This window comes from Synchiropus splendidus, chromosome 6 (genome assembly GCF_027744825.2).
Source record: "Synchiropus splendidus isolate RoL2022-P1 chromosome 6, RoL_Sspl_1.0, whole genome shotgun sequence".
Lineage (NCBI taxonomy): Eukaryota > Metazoa > Chordata > Actinopteri > Syngnathiformes > Callionymidae > Synchiropus > Synchiropus splendidus.
Genome location: NC_071339.1, coordinates 19,225,710 through 19,244,808, shown reverse-complemented (window position 1 = coordinate 19,244,808; position 19,099 = coordinate 19,225,710). Strand labels below are relative to the sequence as shown.

General features: G+C 44.9%; 1 protein-coding gene across 2 annotated transcripts; it reads right to left on the bottom strand.

The window, feature by feature from the left end:
* Positions 1–11,804: 11,804 nt before the first annotated feature.
* Positions 11,805–18,810, bottom strand: LOC128760715 (SH3 and cysteine-rich domain-containing protein 3-like). Of its 2 annotated transcripts, XM_053868331.1 has the most exons (12): positions 17,825–18,810; positions 16,359–16,437; positions 14,979–15,135; positions 14,815–14,912; positions 14,409–14,490; positions 14,240–14,337; positions 13,297–13,360; positions 13,184–13,221; positions 13,020–13,123; positions 12,898–12,949; positions 12,037–12,174; positions 11,805–11,940 (listed from the first exon to the last, which is right to left on the bottom strand). In XM_053868331.1, exons 1-12 carry the CDS (start codon positions 17,839–17,841, stop codon positions 11,842–11,844), a joined length of 1,026 nt encoding a protein of 341 aa, XP_053724306.1. In that variant the 5' UTR covers positions 17,842–18,810; the 3' UTR covers positions 11,805–11,841. The 2 variants fall into 2 exon arrangements, with proteins under 2 accessions (XP_053724306.1, XP_053724305.1); XM_053868330.1 differs by having other exon boundaries at positions 14,815–15,135.
* Between the last annotated feature and the right edge of the window lie 289 nt (positions 18,811–19,099).

Sequence of the window (19,099 nt, the reverse complement as noted above, 5' to 3'; positions counted from 1 at the left end):
CGACCATTAGCAAGCAAGAGGCAACCGCCATTTCATCAACGTTCCCCGCACGGCCTCACCCCGTCTCTTTTATTCATGTCTACCATCTTTTTGTTTTGATTTCCAGCCGGCATTTCTCATTTTTATTCCATTTTCATCTCCTCCTTAGTTGATGCCGGTGCTGGACGGGTCCATTCATCCTCTGCTGGATTCACTTGTGAATGTTGATTCCAGTGAGGACGTAGAAACCAGAGGAAGAAATATTTACGTCTGTGTGTGTTTAGGAATGTCTATCCTAGTGAGGACCGGTCTGGGGAAAAACACCCCAGTGTGGGGCCTTTTTGCCGGTCCTCATGAGGTTAAGCCTCAATTCCCCACAAAACACCCACACACACGCACCCACAGGTTTGTCTCAGCATCTTTGTGGGGTCCACTCATTGCCATAACCCTTTCCCCAGTCTCTCCCCCTCAACCTAACTATCGCAAACACATGGCTCACCTTAACCAGGACTCTGAACCCAGTCAAGTTTTAATCCTCAAATTGAGACTTACACCTTGTGAGGACCTTTTGCCGGTCCTCAATGTCCCCACAAGTATTGCTACACAACACACACACGTATACTTACAGAACGGCCAAAAGAAACATTGTGTTGATGAGAAAGTCACTGTGTGTCCATGGAACACTGACCCACACAAACACTAAGGCACTGACACCATGACACAAACCTAAAAACACCTTAAAACCTCACAATGGCATGAAAAAAAACCACACAAACGCTGAGACACAGTTATAAAATGACACACCCATGTGTCCCATTACGACACACTCACATGCTTAGCCAGTCATACTCGCACACACCTTTACATTCCATCACACTCTATCACACTTCTTTGTTGACCCCCGGATATTTGTTATCACGCTGAGACACATAATGTTGAATCGACAGTGATTCAAGTAACATGAACAAACGTTCACAAATGAACACATATACACTCCGAGGCTCGCAAACAGAACACACTCACTGACTGTCACTCAGCACACCACAGCTATCCACACTCAAAGTCATGCACACTGACTACACACAGTGAAACACACTCACTGACCGTTACATGAAACACACAGCGTCACACACACACACGCCGCCCTCCTCTCCTCCACCCGGGGCCGGTCCCGCCCTCCGTCGCTCCCCGTGGCGAGTATGAAACAATTACTCTCCGGACAGACACTTAATTAATCTAGAGTCAATTTGACCTTGTCAGGGCGACCTTGAGCCTGAGCCTGGCAGTGGAGACGGCGAGAAGAGGACGGGGTCAGCGGCGGAGATGGAGAGAGTGACGGCGTCTTATCTGCAGGCCGGCGGAGCAATCACTCGCCTCTTCACGTGTTCTGAGGGGCGGCGACTGTGTGCAGCCGCTCTCCCACTCCGTGTGTGTGTGTGTGTCATTAACCCTTGGCACACAGTTACCTGCCTTTTCTGCTGAGTTGGATGTTCAGGTGTTAATTACACAACTGCTTTTTTCAGTCTCTGCCGAGTCCACACTGGCAGATGTTGGATGTGAGCAGTGGCAGGCCGCGCATTTTACACCTAGGCCTTCACATATATATATATATATATATCTATATATATATATAGATATATATAGTTTTTTTTATCATGAGAAGTAAATCTGCCTCCAAACAGCAGTGGTCAGTCTCCTCATATGTCCGGAGGGAAACTGCGACTTGAGTTCCGCCGGCAACGGACTTCAGGAAGACCACCTCTTTGATGTTTCCACTTGGTTTTAATAGGTTTGATCTTGTGAGATTTCATCATTAAAAAGAGTTTTCTGGTGGCGTGGCGGCTCTCATGGAAGATGTGACGCTCCACAAGGCGAGTTTATACTGTATACCTGTCGTACACTCGTTTGCACATTCTCAGTTTCGTATCAGAAAGACTCCAACCAGGCGGCCACAGTTTGCAGACAGGAGCACAAGAAACATGTCAGAGTAGAATCACACTGCTGCACCAGTGTGCCCCGTCACTAACATGTTAAACATGAACAAAACAAATATCTCAAACGTTTGAGATAGCCTGCGGTAGCCACTTCATTGGAAGTGGCGAACTTTCTCCGTCTGGTCAGCTCACCGGTGTGCAGGAGCGAGCACGATACCCGCTGGACTGTCACCAAACATCTGTGGTTTCATTGCTCTGAAGCTAGTTTGCCCATAAATAGAGAAGCCTTGCTGGCCCTGACTGTATTTGTGTAACTCGGGACGGGACTCACCTCTCCATCATTGGATGAAATTATTTGAACTCCTTCCAAGTCGAGTTTGTGTCCTGATTCTCGATTTTCAATGGGCAAACATGACTCCTAAGTTGAGAATGTCCCGGTCACTCAGGCCAGGTTCAACATCAATGCAAATGCAAGTCAACAAACAACCAACTTCAAGGGCTGGTGTGTCCTGAATGAAACGACCAGACCACACCTTTGCTATGTTATAACACATTTTTCTCCTCAACATTAATGGGTCTCAGAGGCAGCCACGTCAAAGCAAGGTCCTCAGTCCACACTTGGTTCACTTGGATCATGCTCTCCTGTCCTCTTCCTTCATCAACCTCATTGACTGTCTTCCTCTTCTTCATGGACAACATCCATGGAGCATGTGAACTTCTTCTCCAAACTGCTCCTTCTGATCGAGTCCTTTCTCCCATCATGACCTCAGTATCTTTCTAACTCTGACTCCAGAAACTTCAATGAGGTCACAACAAAACTATAAATTGATCTGGTACTTACTTCAACATTCAGGACAATCTGATTTCAAAATAAAACTCCTTGTTTTATGTCTTTAGCTTCCTGTTTATCTTTAACCTATTTTATGTCTGTTATCCATCACCCATCCCACGCTTCCTTGCATTGGTATTGCAGTTCACCAACATGTCCACCAGGTGGAGCAGCTCAGAGTCAGCAGTTCATGACGACCACAAGCTCCAAAACAAACTGTGAACTAGTATTATAAACATATCTCCTGCACAAAAAGGGAAAACAAAGGCAGCTGTCAGTCATCTTCACCTGTTCACCCTGCCTGCACTCTCTTCTTCACCCTACACTAGTTATGTCCAATTTTATTGGTAACTGACCTATTATTAATATTCTTATCTTTTGTTGCTGCCTCACCAATCAAAAGCAGTTTCACCACTCATGTGACATGTCACATAATGCACTACAACAATTGTGATTCTTCTTTTATTAGGTTTGTGAGGTTAACATACAAATGCCAAGGCCAGTTCGACCTGAGGCGAACGTGTCACCAACAGCAAATCTGATGCTCTGAGACTGGTGACTCAGGTGAGTCGAGTGTTGGCAGGAAGCCAGTCTGACTCATGGGTTTGTGAATCCCGCCGGCCTCCCTTCACGATTCGTCAAGCGATTCCAGAAAAGCTGACTCGCTCCTCTGACATTAAAAGTTCAAGCTCCCGCCGCGTGAGTGAACAGGCGCCGACGTTCATCAAACAATATCAGATCTGACATCAACACACTGTTCCACTCTCACTCCTCCGCTCACAAACACTCACACGTTGGGGATAAATTTGTCTCCACTTTGTGTTGCGTTGACAAGACTGAGCTGCGGCTTCATGGCCGACTGAATTTGTGTGATTAAAGAGACGACAAGCAAAACCATCTGTTTGTCACATCCATCTGTCATCGCCCAGCGTTCGCCATCAGCCACACATCAGTCACGAGCAGCAGCAAAACAGAGAGGGAGGAGAGGAGACCGGGAGGTGCGGGACGGAGAGAGTAGATGAGTGAGTAAGAGCGAGGAGAGGGTGAGATGATGAGGGGAGAGGAACAGGAAGAGACGGATGATTCGATAAGTCCACCTCTTTGTGTCGCCCAGTTGGGCCTCAGATTGTCACATGGTAAGAGGAAGAGTCCTGCCGGGTCGCTGCGGATCACAATCCGCCCCATCCACCGTTTTATTTGTTTCTCTCTCTTCACCTGCCATTTTCTTTTCTTTCCAGCTGAGTTTTCAACAGAAACATCAGCCGCCTCTCCACAGCGATGAAACGGTGTGAGAGAGAGAGAGCTCTGTTTCAATATCAAATCATTGCGTTTGTTTTTCTTGGGCAACAAAAACAGAAAAACTGTGATTTGTTTCTTCCGTTTTTGGAGATGAAAACCGGAAAATGATGGAATGATATACATAAACGACTGGTTTTTGTTTTGATCCTACAGTAGTTGAAAAGTTGGAGGGAGAAGAAAAGCCAAACTAAGAACACTATAGGGCCACACCTGCTCATACTGCTGAGTTATGTGTGTTGGCCATGTGTTTCAAAAAGATCCTTTTTATGAGAGCAAAGTATGGCCGCATTATTATTGTCAATTTTGCTCCTCTACTGGAAATGTCCAGGGAATCAGCAGTGGAAAGGCCCAAACATAGAAACAAACAATAGTTTGCTTGGTTTGTTCTTCTACTGTTTTTCATTTCAAAATGGAAAACGTGAATAACAAACTAAATTATCATGATTTATTTTGCTTTTAAACAAAAAAGAACAGAACAAAATGCGGATTCTAATTGAAGAAAGGCATAAATTCAACTCATTTTAATGTAAGTATTTTAGTGTGAGAGTAAACGTACCTTATTGTTTTTAGCTGGAGAATCACAAGAGACTCTCTGCCATCCTCATGTCTTGGTTCAGCCTTGGTAGTCACCATTTGCTTGGACGAGCCAAGAAAACCTCTCCAACAGCTCATCCAACGCTTCATCTCAAAAAGAAATCTCTTACTGCCAATTTTTTTGTTGTTGTAGAGTTGTGTTGGTTGCTTCGGATTAGCTTTTTTTTACTTAATAGAACAAAACAGTTCACTGAAATAAATCCACTTAAACACATATACTGTGATAACACATGTTGTTCATTTCATGTGTTTTGCCATGAGCCTGTGCAGCATCAGACCAGTAGCAACTGTGTTTTCAGCAGCGCTAATGTGGCTACTTTAGCTAGTAGTGGCGACATGGCGTCGCACTGGTTTGGTCCTGATGCCGAGGGTCAGAGGAGCTGTATTTGGCCACTTGTCACTGCATGAAGAGAAGTGGGAGGGGCCAGTGAGGGGGCCTGTGAGCCACGGTCGCCACATGGCACAATTCTCCAGCAAAAAGGGCACTTTTCTCACGCAGGGAAAATGGCTCATGCTTCAGCACCACGAGGAGTCTCTCTTGGCTGTGACTGATCTCCGCAGCTCATTTAACACTGTATGTTTTGTCTAATATTTATTTGATGTATTTAATGTAATGTTTTAAATTAATGTATTTAATGTCATAGATTTGAAATATCATTGATTCTGTAGCGATCTGGTGAGTGGCCAGTAGCTACAGAACTTGTGCTATAGGTCCAGTCTCCACAGATTTTTTTGTGGATTAAGAAAATACAAATAGAGATCATGAATAAAAACACTGGTACTGACAGCAGCACATTAGTGCAAAAACGGGAGACGATCAAGCTGATAAATTCATGACAGAAAATAGCGCTAAAACATGAAACTGAAATAGAATCATGGAGCATATTCAGAAAAGCAAGTTTAGAAGCTGGATTTTCACGAGGTTTCAACTGTATTTTCTTTCCCTCGCACCAACAATGTCGCTTCATCCTCGGATAAAAACACACTCAGTAAAAAAAGGCCTTTGGGAGTTTGTGGGAAAACCAGCTCTCATTCATCTTCCCATCCTCACCCCTCCCGCCCTCCCCCCTCCTCATGCTGCTTCTTCTTTGGGGTTTCTGTCTTCTTCTCTCCTCCTTATCCCTCCTGCAGCCACACTCTCTCCATCTTTCTCTCTCTCCCCCGCCGACTAGCAACTATCTCCCGGATTATCGATTTTGCGTAGGTTGTGATTGAGTCTCACTGGGTGTAATTCGGGCCCTAAGGTGTCGTCTGAATGGAGAGCATCATGAGTTATGGACTAACTATGGTCACTCCAACAAGACCACTACCACAGACAGATGGATGGTGGAGGGCATACACTCTCTCTCTCTCTCTCTCTCTCTCTCTCTCTCTCACACAAACACACACACAGCTCCCCAATGCAAACCATTTGTGTTAGAAGAAAGGACACAGCCATTGATCATAAATACAATTGCTGAGGCCGCCGTACTTACATTTGGAGAATCACAATTCAAGGTCAACTTCTTTATCCTCCAACGTCATTTTTACCTGTAAACATTGAGGCAGTGGACTTCATCTCAAATCTAAATAAACGCACAGTGGGTGTACATTACCTGTCAACGTTTGTCAGTCATTATGAGGTGTTTATTTGAAACTTGTGTCTATCGCAGACTGTTTCTCTAAAAGCAAAGGTTTTCTATCAAAACTGACCATGAACTGGAGGTAATTTGAGGGATGCCACTTGCACTCTGCCAAGTCATTTTCATTGCCTAAAATGGTGTTGTACAGCGATAGTTATGGTAGATAGTTAGTGGATGGATGGATGGAAGGATGGATGGAAGGACAGATGGATGGATGGATGGATGGATGGATGGATGGATGGATGGATGGACGGATGGATGGATGGACGGATGGCTGGACGGATGGATGGATGGATGCATGGATGGATGGATGGATGGATGGACAGATGGATGCATGGATGGATGGATGGATGGATGGATGGACAGATGGAAGGTTGAATGGATGAATGGACAAATGGATGGATGGATGGATGGACAGATGGACGGTTGAATGGATGAATGGACAAATGGATGGATGGATGGATGGACAGATGGAAGGTTGAATGGATGAATGGACAAATGGATGATGGATCAACAGAAGGATGGATGGACGGACACAAATATGGATGATGGAAGGATTGACTGAAGGATGGATTGATGGACAGATGGATGGATGGACCGAAGGATGAATGGATAGATGGATGGATGGACAGATAGAAGTATGGATGGATGTATGGATCGACAAAATGATGGATGGATGATGAATGGATGGATACAAGGATGGATCAACAGAAAGCTGGATGGATGGACAGATGGATGCATGGATGGATGGATGGATGGATGGATGGATGGACAGATGGAAGGTTGAATGGATGAATGGACAAATGGATGGATGGATGGATGGATGGATGGACAGATGGACGGTTGAATGGATGAATGGACAAATGGATGGATGGATGGATGGACAGATGGAAGGTTGAATGGATGAATGGACAAATGGATGATGGATCAACAGAAGGATGGATGGACGGACACAAATATGGATGATGGAAGGATTGACTGAAGGATGGATTGATGGACAGATGGATGGATGGACCGAAGGATGAATGGATAGATGGATGGATGGACAGATAGAAGTATGGATGGATGTATGGATCGACAAAATGATGGATGGATGATGAATGGATGGATACAAGGATGGATCAACAGAAAGCTGGATGGATGGACAGATGGATGGATGGATGGATGGATGGACAGATGGATGGATGGATGGATGGATGGATGGAATGACAGAAGGATGGATGAATGATGAAGGATTGACAGAAGGACAGATGGATGGATCAATCGATCTACACAATACGGATGCATGGAAGGATTGACGGAAGGATGGATGGATGGACGATGGGTGGATTGATGAAAGGATGGATGGATGGATGAAAGGGGGAGAAAGTGTAAGCAACAAATCCGGGCAGAGTCCTCAGTCATGAAGCCTCCAACTGAGTCTCACTCTCCTCTCACCTCTGGCCACAAATGCTGGAGAGAATACATGTCTTGGTTCCCAGAGACGAGCCACAGGAGGGTTTCTCACTTCAGCTGCTGCCCCCACGACCTGAGCAGAATCACGAAGACACAAATTCCCGTCACCTCATTTTTCATTTCTACAGAAAAGACTGAACGCAGCAGCATCTGGTTAGAACCTGACCAGAACAACCTTCATTGATTTTTAATGTGGGTCTACAAACCCGGTGTCACTATTGATCACGGTCCGTATCGATGAGTTGAAAAGCCCTCTGCATAACCGATGTGAAGGAGTTTATAATGCAATGTGTTTCGGGGGTAACGTGTCCTAATATATGGAGGCGTCGGTCGGGGCAGCCGCCCTCCTCCCTTCCACCTGCGTCTGATTGTAATTCCTGAATCTTATTAGATGGGGCCCCACAGTCGGCCTCTGCTTAGCAAATAAATAAAGGTAATGATGATGATCCCTCATCTTGTCACCTGGGTCCCCCGGAGGGGCCCGGCGCTGCAGGTGGAGCCGGCCTCTCTGGGCCTAATTGCTTCAGAACCGGCAGCCATCTTCTCTGCAGCTCGCTGCTCCTGAGCCACTCGGTACACTTCTGATGGCCTGCATGTGTCGGCGCCGTCTTTAGCTGGCGCATGAGAACGCACTCCTGCTGGTGTCTGTCTGCAGACGGATGGAAGAGTGGATGCATGGATAGACAGATAGATGGATGGAAGAATGATGAATGACAGATGGATGGACGATGGAAGGATTGATGGAAGGATGGATGATCGAGCGACACAAATATGGATGGATGGAAGGATTGACGGAAGGATGGTCGGATAGAAGGATGGATTTATGGACAGATGGATGGATGGACAGAAGGATGATGGATGCATAGAAAGATAGATGGATGGATTGATGGATGGAAGGAAGAATGATGGATGGATGGATGGATGGATGGATGGATGGATGGATGGATGAATGAATGATGGAAGGCTTGATGGAAGGATGGATGGATGGATGGATGGACGGATGGAAGGATGGATGGATGGATGAATGAATGATGGAAGGATTGACGGAAGGATGGATGGATGGAAGGATTGACGGAAGGATGGTCAGATGGAAGGACGGTTGGATAGAAGGATGGATTGATGGACAGATGGATGGATGGACAGAAGGATGATGGATGCATAGAAAGATAGATGGATGGATGGATTGATGGATGGAAGGAAGAATGATGGATGTATGGATGAATGAATGATGGAAGGCTTGATGGAAGGATGGATGGATGGATGAATGATGGAAGGATTGACGGAAGGATGGACAGATGGTTGGATGGAAGGATGGATTGATGGACAGATGGATGCATAGAAAGATAGATGATGGATTGATGGATGGAAGGAAGAAGGATGGATGGATGGATGAATGAATGATGGAAGGCTTGATGGAAGGATGGATGGATGGAAGGATTGACGGAAGGATGGTCAGATGGAAGGATGGTTGGATGGAAGGATGGATTGATGAACAGATGGATGGATGACAGAAGGATGATGGATGCATAGAAAGATAGATGGATGGATGGATTGATGGATGAAGGAAGAATGATGGATGGATGGATGAATGATGGAAGGATTGATGGAAGGATGGACGGATGGAAGGATTGACGGAAGGATGGTCAGATGGTTGGATGGAAGGATGGATTGATGGACAGATGGATGGATAGAAAGATAGATGGATGGATGGATCCGCAGCTGAGGCCAGCTCAGCAGCAGAGACGGCGACTGAAGCACAAGGACATGCGGATTTGTTTGCTGCTCTTGATCTCCACCTGTCTGGGGTGAGCTTCAGATGTTCACTGCTCTTCAGGACTTAGGCTGGCGCAGCTGACATTCTACATGACGATCAGAAAATGGTTTGTTGTTCTGCTCAAGTGGAGGATTAGGAGCAGAAAGGCAAGTGTAAGAAACACAACTGAGTGACACCAAGGTGTGTTCAGTGAAATAAACAATCTGCTGTCAGCCTGGAAACAACCACGTCCACGTCACTAAAACAAAACTTCTCTCAAACGCAGTCATCGCTGCATTTAGTAGTTGCTGTGTGCTACCGAATTTCAGCGGTGGTATTATGGACAACGTTTCGTAGTATCAAAGAGAGACTCATATTTATCTCATGGGCCTTGTGTGACCCTCAAATCACAGATTATGAACGGCCTGCTCGTCCAGTTCCTTCAGCTAAGTAGCGCCCGTCTGAAGTGTGAAACTTGTGGGCGCCGGTGCATTAGCATGCAACTTGTTTTCACACCAACCAGGTTGATCTCGTGGACAAAACCCTCCTAAAATAGCTGGTGGAGCCTTTTGAAGGTGACATGAATAAGTGGGGAAATCTGAATGAGACAAACCAGAGGAACATCATATACCTTAGTGCGCCCTCACACATCTCTTAAAGGCTGACTGAGTGAACGTTCTGCTCATCCACCTTCATGTCAAACGGTGTAGAAGTCCATCACCCTTTAAACGGCGTGACAACATCAGCATTCGTGCAGGGAAGAGACACACGCTGCAAACTCACCTCTGACTCCATCGCCGGCGTCAGTTGTGCGTACTGAAGTTCAGTACTTGGTTTTATTGGTTGGAGTGTGGGGAACCGCACCGCAAGACAAATGATGCAACGGCGACATCTGCTGGCTGTGTATTGCAACTCCTGCGGAGTGCGGCGTCTGTGTCTCGTTTTGGGAAGAGGAACAAACCACTGTTCAACCACACACAGCTGGATTCAAGCCAAAGATCACTCTGCTTCACCATACTGCCCCAGTATTAGGACTATTTTTGTTGGCAGCAGTAATGCAGATGAGAGTTTTGTAAAAGACTCAGTACTTGGAGTGATTGTCACCTTCACCTTCACCTTCTTCTGCCGCTTGTCTGGGGTCGGGTCGCGGAGGCAGCATTCGGAGCAGGGAAGCCCAAACTTCCCGGTCCGCACAAACCTCCTCCAGCTCTTCCCGGGGGATACCGAGGCGTTCCCAGGCCAGACCGGAGACATCATCTCTCCAGCGAGTCCTGGGTCTTCCCCGGGGTCTCCTCCCGGTAGGACATGCCCGGAACACCTCCCCAGGGAGGCGTCCAGGGGGCATCCGGATCAGATGCCCGAGCCACCTCAACTGGTCCCTCTCCTAAAGCTAAAAGTTGTTACCAGTGCTATTACCGAACATTTCTTAGCAACAGTAGTACTAGTGACATTTCCTGGTATACTAGTCATACTAGTGACACTTTTTCAATGTACTACGCTGTACTTGCGCACTAATAAATGAAAATGAATTACTAGGACTAGGACTTGAAAATGTGGTACTTGTAGTGCTAAAGCACAGTTGACATCACAGATGATGAGAACGGTTTTCCACAGTAGTAGAGCAGTAGTAGTAGTAGCAATTGTAGTGGAAGTGAAGTGGTAGTACTCATAGAAGTAGTACTGTATTCTTATTATTAAGTATTATTCGTATTATTTTTATTATTATTATTGAGTGATGACTCAGCAGAGCCATGGTTTGCTACAGCGCTGAGCCGTCACTCTCTCAAAGACAAACATACAGTAGCAAGTCATCCGCCCGCACGCTCACTCGTGTCTGGTTGACCCTCTTCCACTGCGCCTGTCTGCGCTGGCAGAGTCTGGAGGTCGGGGCTGACAACATGGCAGCTGTGATTTCCTCTGCAGAACCAAGTGGCCCGTGTCTGAAGGGGAGCTTGCTCACCCCATCAGAGGGCTGCTGATAGCTGCTGCTTCTGAGCGGACAGAGCGACAAGGAGACCAGGAGGAAGAGGAGACCAGACAGTGACGCAGGGTGGGAGGTAAACAGAGGAAATGACTCTGCCATGAGAAGATGAGTGAAGCTTTGTCTTGGTACTCAGACCCACAGTCGCCGCAGGGATGTCTCTCCAGACTCATGGATGCCATTCCCCTCATTCCTGCGCCCTGATCCCCAGGCCTGACACTCCCGCAGCACCAAGGGGCTCCACATTCCTCTGAATACTCACTCAGGTCAGTGCACCAGTAGATGGCGCTGAAGCTCACAAACCCTGACACACTTCTCTACAACCGACATCTTTATTTGTCAAAAATATATTCAGTACAAGAAAACAGAAGTGACAGAGACGTTTCAGCGCGAACTCAAATCTCCTGCAGCAGGTTTGAGGGGAAAAAGCCCATCTTTCTTCCGGTGCTGACCTTCAGGTAGCCGTTGACTTCTTCACCTTTCTTCACGACGATCTGAGCCGACACACAGGAGAAGGATCAGGAAGTGTGTGGGTAGTTTTAGTCAGCGAGTGACGCTGGGTGCTGGTGTGTGTGCCTGTGGGCTCCAACCTGGTCTTTCTTCAGAGTGATCTGGCCCATTTCTTTGTTGCCGACAAACGACCTGGTCACCTTGTAGACCAGCTCCCCCGCCCGAACTCTGATGATGTAATTGGCCGGGATGAAGCCTGTTCTGTCGCCAATCTTCCCCTGGTGGTTTATAACAAACAAGTTCAGGCGTGTCACCACACATTTCTGTGCTTTGCTAAGGCTGAATTTAAGGAAGCGGTCTGCACCTCTGATCCCTGGCAACTGACCTCGTCTGCCGTCCCTGACATTGAATCTGCTGCCTGTGAGTACTTGGCCCGGGGGCCAAATGCGGCCTTTGACTGTATTTAGGTGGCCCCTCTGGAGTCAGAGTAAAAGTATAAAACTGGCATTTTCTCTGACATTTTTGTCTTTTGCATTGTTTTTTGTTCATAATGATGCAGCTGAAACATAACTTTCTCATTTGGTTATTTTTCTTTATTGTTCGTCTTTTCCGTTGACTATTTGAGGACTAGTTTTTGTCCCTTAAAATACATCACAATTTGAAATGTATGAGAGACATCGAGAATCTTTCAATGGAATGTGGTTTAAGTGAAATAAAACACAACAAACCAACATTTTCTGTGCATTTTGCAAATGTCATTTCATAATCACAAATGATGTCATCACTTAATTTTTATTTTCGATTTTCTCTTACCCCCCTCTCAACCATCAAAACATATAACCTGGCCCCTTAGGAAATTGAAGTGCCCACCTCTGCTGTACAGCAACAGGGACATCTGACCTTGTCCTCCACCTCCACCTTGTCCCCCTGTCCCTGCCTTCCAGTCTATTCCAGTCCAGTCAGTGATAGTTCAAAACGATAGAAAAGTAACCGGGTCTTACCCTCCACCACTCCTCGTTGGAGTCGTCTATCACCGTGATCCGGTCGCCGGCGCTGAACGACAAGCAAAGATCATGTCAGAATGTTGAGCTCCGGCAGAGACGACCCTCCAGCATCTACTCACTGGACGTCCAGGTCGTCTTTCTCGATGGCCTTGAAGCGATACAGAGCCAGATAGTAATGCGACTGGCTGAACACGCCGATCTTCCCAGGCTGGGGTTTCTTACTCTGGATCACAAACGCCAGGTCAGTCATTTAGCCACCAGACCTGTGGAGTGTCTCCGTCACCTTGTCATCCGCTGGGGCCTTGTCGCCGTCCGTGTTCACTTGGTGAGAAGATCATCAATATCATCATCAATATTTTGTCACGACTCCATGAAACGCCCAGGCACTTCACATACCTCCTTCACTTTCATCACCCTCCTGCTTCGGCTGAGACTCATCTTCATCCATCATCATCATCATCTAAAATTATTTAAAAAAAAGTATGCACACTTTTCATACATCATTTTTATCATTGTTCTGTACTAATGTTTGTGTAGTTTATTCTGCTTTATTTTATGTCGTCTCTTTCCTTTTGGACTGTGAAACGCTTCTTTTTACTGCTGCTCTTTCTCCTCCACTTCTTCACCTTTTTCTTCCTCTGTCTGTCTCACTGGAATCTTCATTCCTCACACTTCACTGTTCTTTTTGTCTCTCATCTCATGTACTGTCTTGCAACTACTGAATTCCTCCTCCTAACACTCACAGCTGATCACTAAATCATCAGCAAACATCATGGTCCATGGAGACAATTCATTATCATAACAAAACCTAATTTGAACATAAATCCTCTCGAGTCATGTTCAGTCCCTCTGTAATAGAATTGACCTGAAAAGTGTAGTTTTGTTTGCGTCCTCTGATTGGTCAAATCTCCTGAGGAGGGCGGAGCAGATGTTATGAAATCCAAGCTGAAGTTAGAGAGCAAATAAGTAAGTGGTTTAGAGGTAAACTTGGTGAAGGAAATGGACAACACTACTGTTGAAACTGCAGGTGAGGACCTCACTATTTAGCAATGTGTCAAAACATTCTGAAAAAGAGGCACAGATGGGACGAACCCCAAAGTGTTGCAGGAGGTTGGAAACTATCTAGTCAAGTGGGATGAGAGGCAGGAGACAACCTGGACAGGTCACCAGTCCCGGTACTACCATCTTGCTTGATGTATTTTGTGTTCACAGGCGAGGAATCCAACTTATTTGACCCAAAACTGTATTGTTCACTTCTAACATCCGTCTTTACACTCGCAGCCGAGTCAAACCTGCTTTCTGGGGTCAATGAAAGCAAGTTCTGTGTGTCCACACTCACATTCTTCTTGTCCTCTGACCCTTTCTTCCGCTCCTTGTTGGCCATGATGACCCCGATGCGCAGCGTCTCGAACACAGGGTCGGTGCGGTTGGACTGTGCTGACGGTCAGACACACGACAGCGTCAGGTTTACAGTGGCGCCTGCAGATGCTGGGCTTAGTTGAACTCACAAAACGGCAGCAGTTGTGAGACGGTGGCGTTCTGTTGGCTGCTGTACAGAGGTGAACTGTAGGCTCGGCGGAATCCTGGAGGCTGAAGACAGAGCCACCTTGCTTAAAAGAAACAGCACTTGGAAGGCTCAAAATAGGTGAATTAGATTTACATGAGTTAGATTTTTCTTCGATTTCAAATTCTGTGAGGTCATGTGACTCATGTGACCCAACATTTATTATGTCTTTCCAGTAGGCCAATAGATTTATTTAATTTTCAGGGGTTTTTATACAATTAACCTGCATTTTTTTTTATTTATTTTTGAGGGGAAAAGGTGAGAAATACATGCCATGAGATGTAAAAATGATATTTAATCCGAGTCATGAAAGGACCTGGCCGTTGCAGAGTAGTGAATGTGTGGCTCACTATTTTGCCGAAGCACCGCTGGAGCTCCACGTAGGACTGACACTGGTGGTGGATGCTGGTCTTGCAGTTCTTGCATCGCAGAGCGAACTTGTTGTTCACTGAGAAACACAGATCCTCCGTGAGAGAGACGACGATGAGCGTTTTTGAAGTCCACTGGAACTCACAGACGATCATGCGAGCGCAGACGTCGCAGAACTTCGGCTTCTTGCAGTAGTGGTCCTTGAACTTGTGAGGTCGGTCGTTGACTGGTCGGACGGGCTCCACAGGAGCTGGCTCTTCCTTCTCCTCCTCTTCCACCTCCTCATCGTAGATGAAGTAAACCTAAAACACAGGTGAGAGGATGACGGCATGCTACCAGCTGGAGGAGACAGGCGGAGGTTCAGATCCCGCCCCAGGGATTGTATGTTCTCCCCATGCATTTCTCCCGGGAGCTCTGTTTACCTCCCACAGTCAAAAAGCTGAACACTGACCCAAGCTCTACTCACAGTCCGTGACTGGTGAATGACATTCTGATAGCATTTCAATCGATTTGGATTTCAGTCCAGACTTTCCTGAGACTCAAGGAACAATAATGGATCAGAGAATAGGAACATACAGACATGTCATTTCTTTTCATTTGTCACACTTCAAGAAAAAACATCACAATAATTGGGTCATCACCCATTAACTGTAGGGGTCTTGCCTTACTTGTGTGTACCAAGTCTTGACAAGCCACCGTCTTGTGAGGACATTTTGGCCTGTCCTCAAGGTACAGAGAGTTAAAACGTCAGTGAAAGTAGTTTATTATAACTGGGTTCCAGTTTGGTTCAGAGTCCTGGTTAAGGTTAGCCATTTGTTTTGGATGGTTAGGTTTAGTGTGAGAGGCTGGGGAAAGGGTTATGGCAATGAAAGGTCCCCAGAAGGATTAAGATACAAATATATGTGTGTGTGTGTGTGTGTGCGTGTGTGAGTGGTTGTCTGTCCCTTTATGGCCTGTCCTGGGTGTCGCCCTGTCTCTTGGGCCTGTGTTGGGATCAAGCCTTTGAAGTGTCTATTTTTGCTCATATTCTTTCATTCTAATATGTAATTTTGTGTTACCAATGTTCGCTTGTCACTTGCATTTCAACACTGAATCAGTCAAGTTTAAAAGCGAAGCACAGTGAGGTGAAAAGATATGCTCAGATACTGGAATAACCGTGAGGCGTGTGCCCACTCTGGCGGGACACAGATCGACACTTAAATGGCTCCTGAATTCCTGACGGACGACATCAAAGCTGAACATTCCTGGTTCCTCATCTACACCGTAGTCAGCTGGGCAGCAGCTCTGCGCGCACCAGCAGTGAGTGGGATTCCTGCAGGACTGAGGCGGCTCCAGCCGTCCATCAGCCGTGAGATTAGGCTGCAGCTTTGCACCGCGGGCAACAAACACACAGCACATTATCACACCATCGCTCCGTGCCCCGTCCAGCTGTCGGGAAAACACGGCGTTTCAAACATATATGAGCGCGCAGTCTTTCTCTACCATTTAAATCCGAGTGTGAGAAGTTCTTCTCAGAGAGACTCACCGTGTTGTCCTCCTCTTTCACCACGTTATCAGGGGCCGGGGGGTTGTCGTGAATATCCACCGAGTCCTTGTCATCCAGCCTGTCATCGCCACAGATCCGATGTCACGTAAAGAAGCAAATGTTTAATGTGCAACATAAACTCTGACTATTATATTTTATCTCTCTAAGCAGAAGATATTTTGACATCAGCAGCCATTATTTACACAAGGCTCCTGTCGGTGTATTTCTGGGAGTGCGGAGGCTAATCTTAGCAGGGCTGTGAGGCGTCTTCACGACGGACATGAAAACACTCGGACGGCTTCTTCTTGTTGATGCTCAAACCCATTTGAGTCTCTCCAGATTCAGAAGTCTCTGGTTTTATGATGAGCTCCAAACTTAGCTTTCACTAGTCACTTCTCATGGGAGGTCGTCAGGCTCAGACGCTAACAAGGCTCCGTCACATGACTGAAAGCTCTACTCTGGGTCTGTAACAGGTGAATGAGCTCCACATACAGGTTCAAGCCAGCTGGGTTTTTCCTGCAAGGCTACCATCACATCATCATTCGCATCATATATATATTTTTAATCTCTTTTATTATTCATTCACCCATTAAGTAGAATAAAAATTACTCATAATTTTATTTAAATTTAAATAATTTAAACAATTTTTTGTATCACTCTATACAATTTAACTACATACTTTTTTTTTTTGTGGTACACATCAAACTTACCATATTATGGATGAATTAAGACCCTTGTTATGCACATATCTGTGTTGGTAAATATGTAATTTTATTTTTAATATAGCAATTATAATCATTTGGCACCTAGAATAAATAATTTTCTCTCTTTTTTTAAAAACACCACCTTCACATATTTTCAATGTTCAATATTTCAACAATATCCTAACAATATTTTTCAATATTAGAGAACGCATGAGCTGTTGTGATTTGCATTACTCATATTTCAACATTGACTATTATGCTGGTAATAGTAAAATGTAATCTATAACAAGAATAACAATATTAATTGAATCAAACAGGAGACTTTATCATCAGTGTTTTATGTTAATTGCAAAATTATTCTTTACTTATTTTGTACATATAAAAATATTTCATTTCTATTTTCATCATTCACATTTATGACAGAAAGCAGTCACCATTTGGGCCAACTTTATGAGAACATTTAATTTTTCCAATCTAATTAACATAAAAATAAAAAAACATTTTTCCATGTACTTTAATATTTAGTTTACTTTTATCATTATGTTTTCATAAATACTTTTGTTTTCTTCTTAATTCATCCTCAACTGTTTTCATCTACAAAACATTACTGAAAAAAAAAAACTCTGTAAAACACTATTTATGAACAGAAATATTCAGAGTAGTGTGGTTTTAACGGAGCACAATATCATTATGTATTACCTAGTTCACTCATCTACAATTCATGTACAAGACTGGTCCCATGAGAATCATAAAATGACTCACGAATCGTAATTGGCCATGGAGGCTATTGAGCAAGATGTTTTTTCCTTCTTGATGTTGGGAATGGAACCAGCAGAAGAGTCTTAGGACAAAAATGAAGAAGAAAAAAACAAATTCAAATCAGCATTTGAATTACATATCTGCATATAGTTAACCAATAATTTCTCCTGATGAACTACAGACAGAGACCGACCTTCAGACTGGACCTCCGATCTTCTTCAGCACCACTTTGTCGCTTCACAACTTTCCAAAATGAGGCTGGGACAGGTGGGAGAATGGGAACTGTCCTGCCAGCGGGGGAACACCCCGACCAGCCCCAGAGTGTGTGTGTGTGTCAGTGAGTGTTTGGGACAGCTGCGAACTTGAAAAGCCGAGAAGCTTCCAGCTGACTGTTAAAAAAATTCTGCTTCTGTTTTGGTCGCCCAGTAAAAGAGTAACGTGAGAATATAATCTAACTGCGGCAACAGTCATGGAATCTTGTTTGGGCTGAACGCTGATGGAAGTTCATTTCAATTAGAGCATTTATTAATCTAGCAATTATGTTATGGCGTCCGACACTCATGTTAATCCAGCCTGGCACTCGCTCCGCCACTGTGATACGGGTCACGTCTCTTCTGGTTTGACGACAGGTGAGACAGGCGAGTCGAGCCTGGGAGGGAAACCAAGCGCAGGAACGTGAATGTGGATGGCACAGGGGGCCACAAATGAAAAACACCAGGTTGACAGTTGTGGATTTTTCAGTGTTGCAGTGCATTATGGGTCAAAAGACGTGTGTCGGTCTTTTTAGAAAAAGACATGAAGAAACTAGGAAGGTGGCACAGCCACGAGTGGCCACAAATGGAAGCACAGAAGGAAGTTTATACGGTTGGATTCAACTGTGGCTGTGACATTTCGAACTGAAAATAAATGTACAGTGGGGAGAACAACGGAAAATTAGGGGGAAATTTTTCAATATAAAAAACTTTAATAGAATAAGGGGAAGATATAAAAAAAGATGTAGTGTTTCATGTGCTTAATAATAAAGATCCACTAAAAATGTCAAAATACTAGTGAAACATCTATTTTAAAAAGAGAGAATAAAATCTCTTCATAAAAATGAATAAAACAAAACTTTTGAAGAATTTAAATAAAATTCAAAAAAATATCTTCATATTTTTATGTCCCTAACAAGATACACCTAGTAAAACAAATGCAATAGACAAATAATGAATAATTTTGTTTTGCCTACTACTAATACAAAAGAATAAATAGAAAACACAAAATGTGAAACACATTTCA

What these genes read in the sequence shown, in the direction of transcription:
- LOC128760715 (XM_053868330.1), bottom strand. An exon ending in GGGTGATGAAAGTGAAGGAG is followed by an intron (nt 13,222 to 13,296) that starts GTATGTGAAGTG and finishes CTTCTCACCAAG; the next exon opens with TGAACACGGACGGCGACAAG. An exon ending in TCACTCTGAAGAAAGACCAG is followed by an intron (nt 11,941 to 12,036) that starts GTTGGAGCCCAC and finishes GTGTCGGCTCAG; the next exon opens with ATCGTCGTGAAGAAAGGTGA.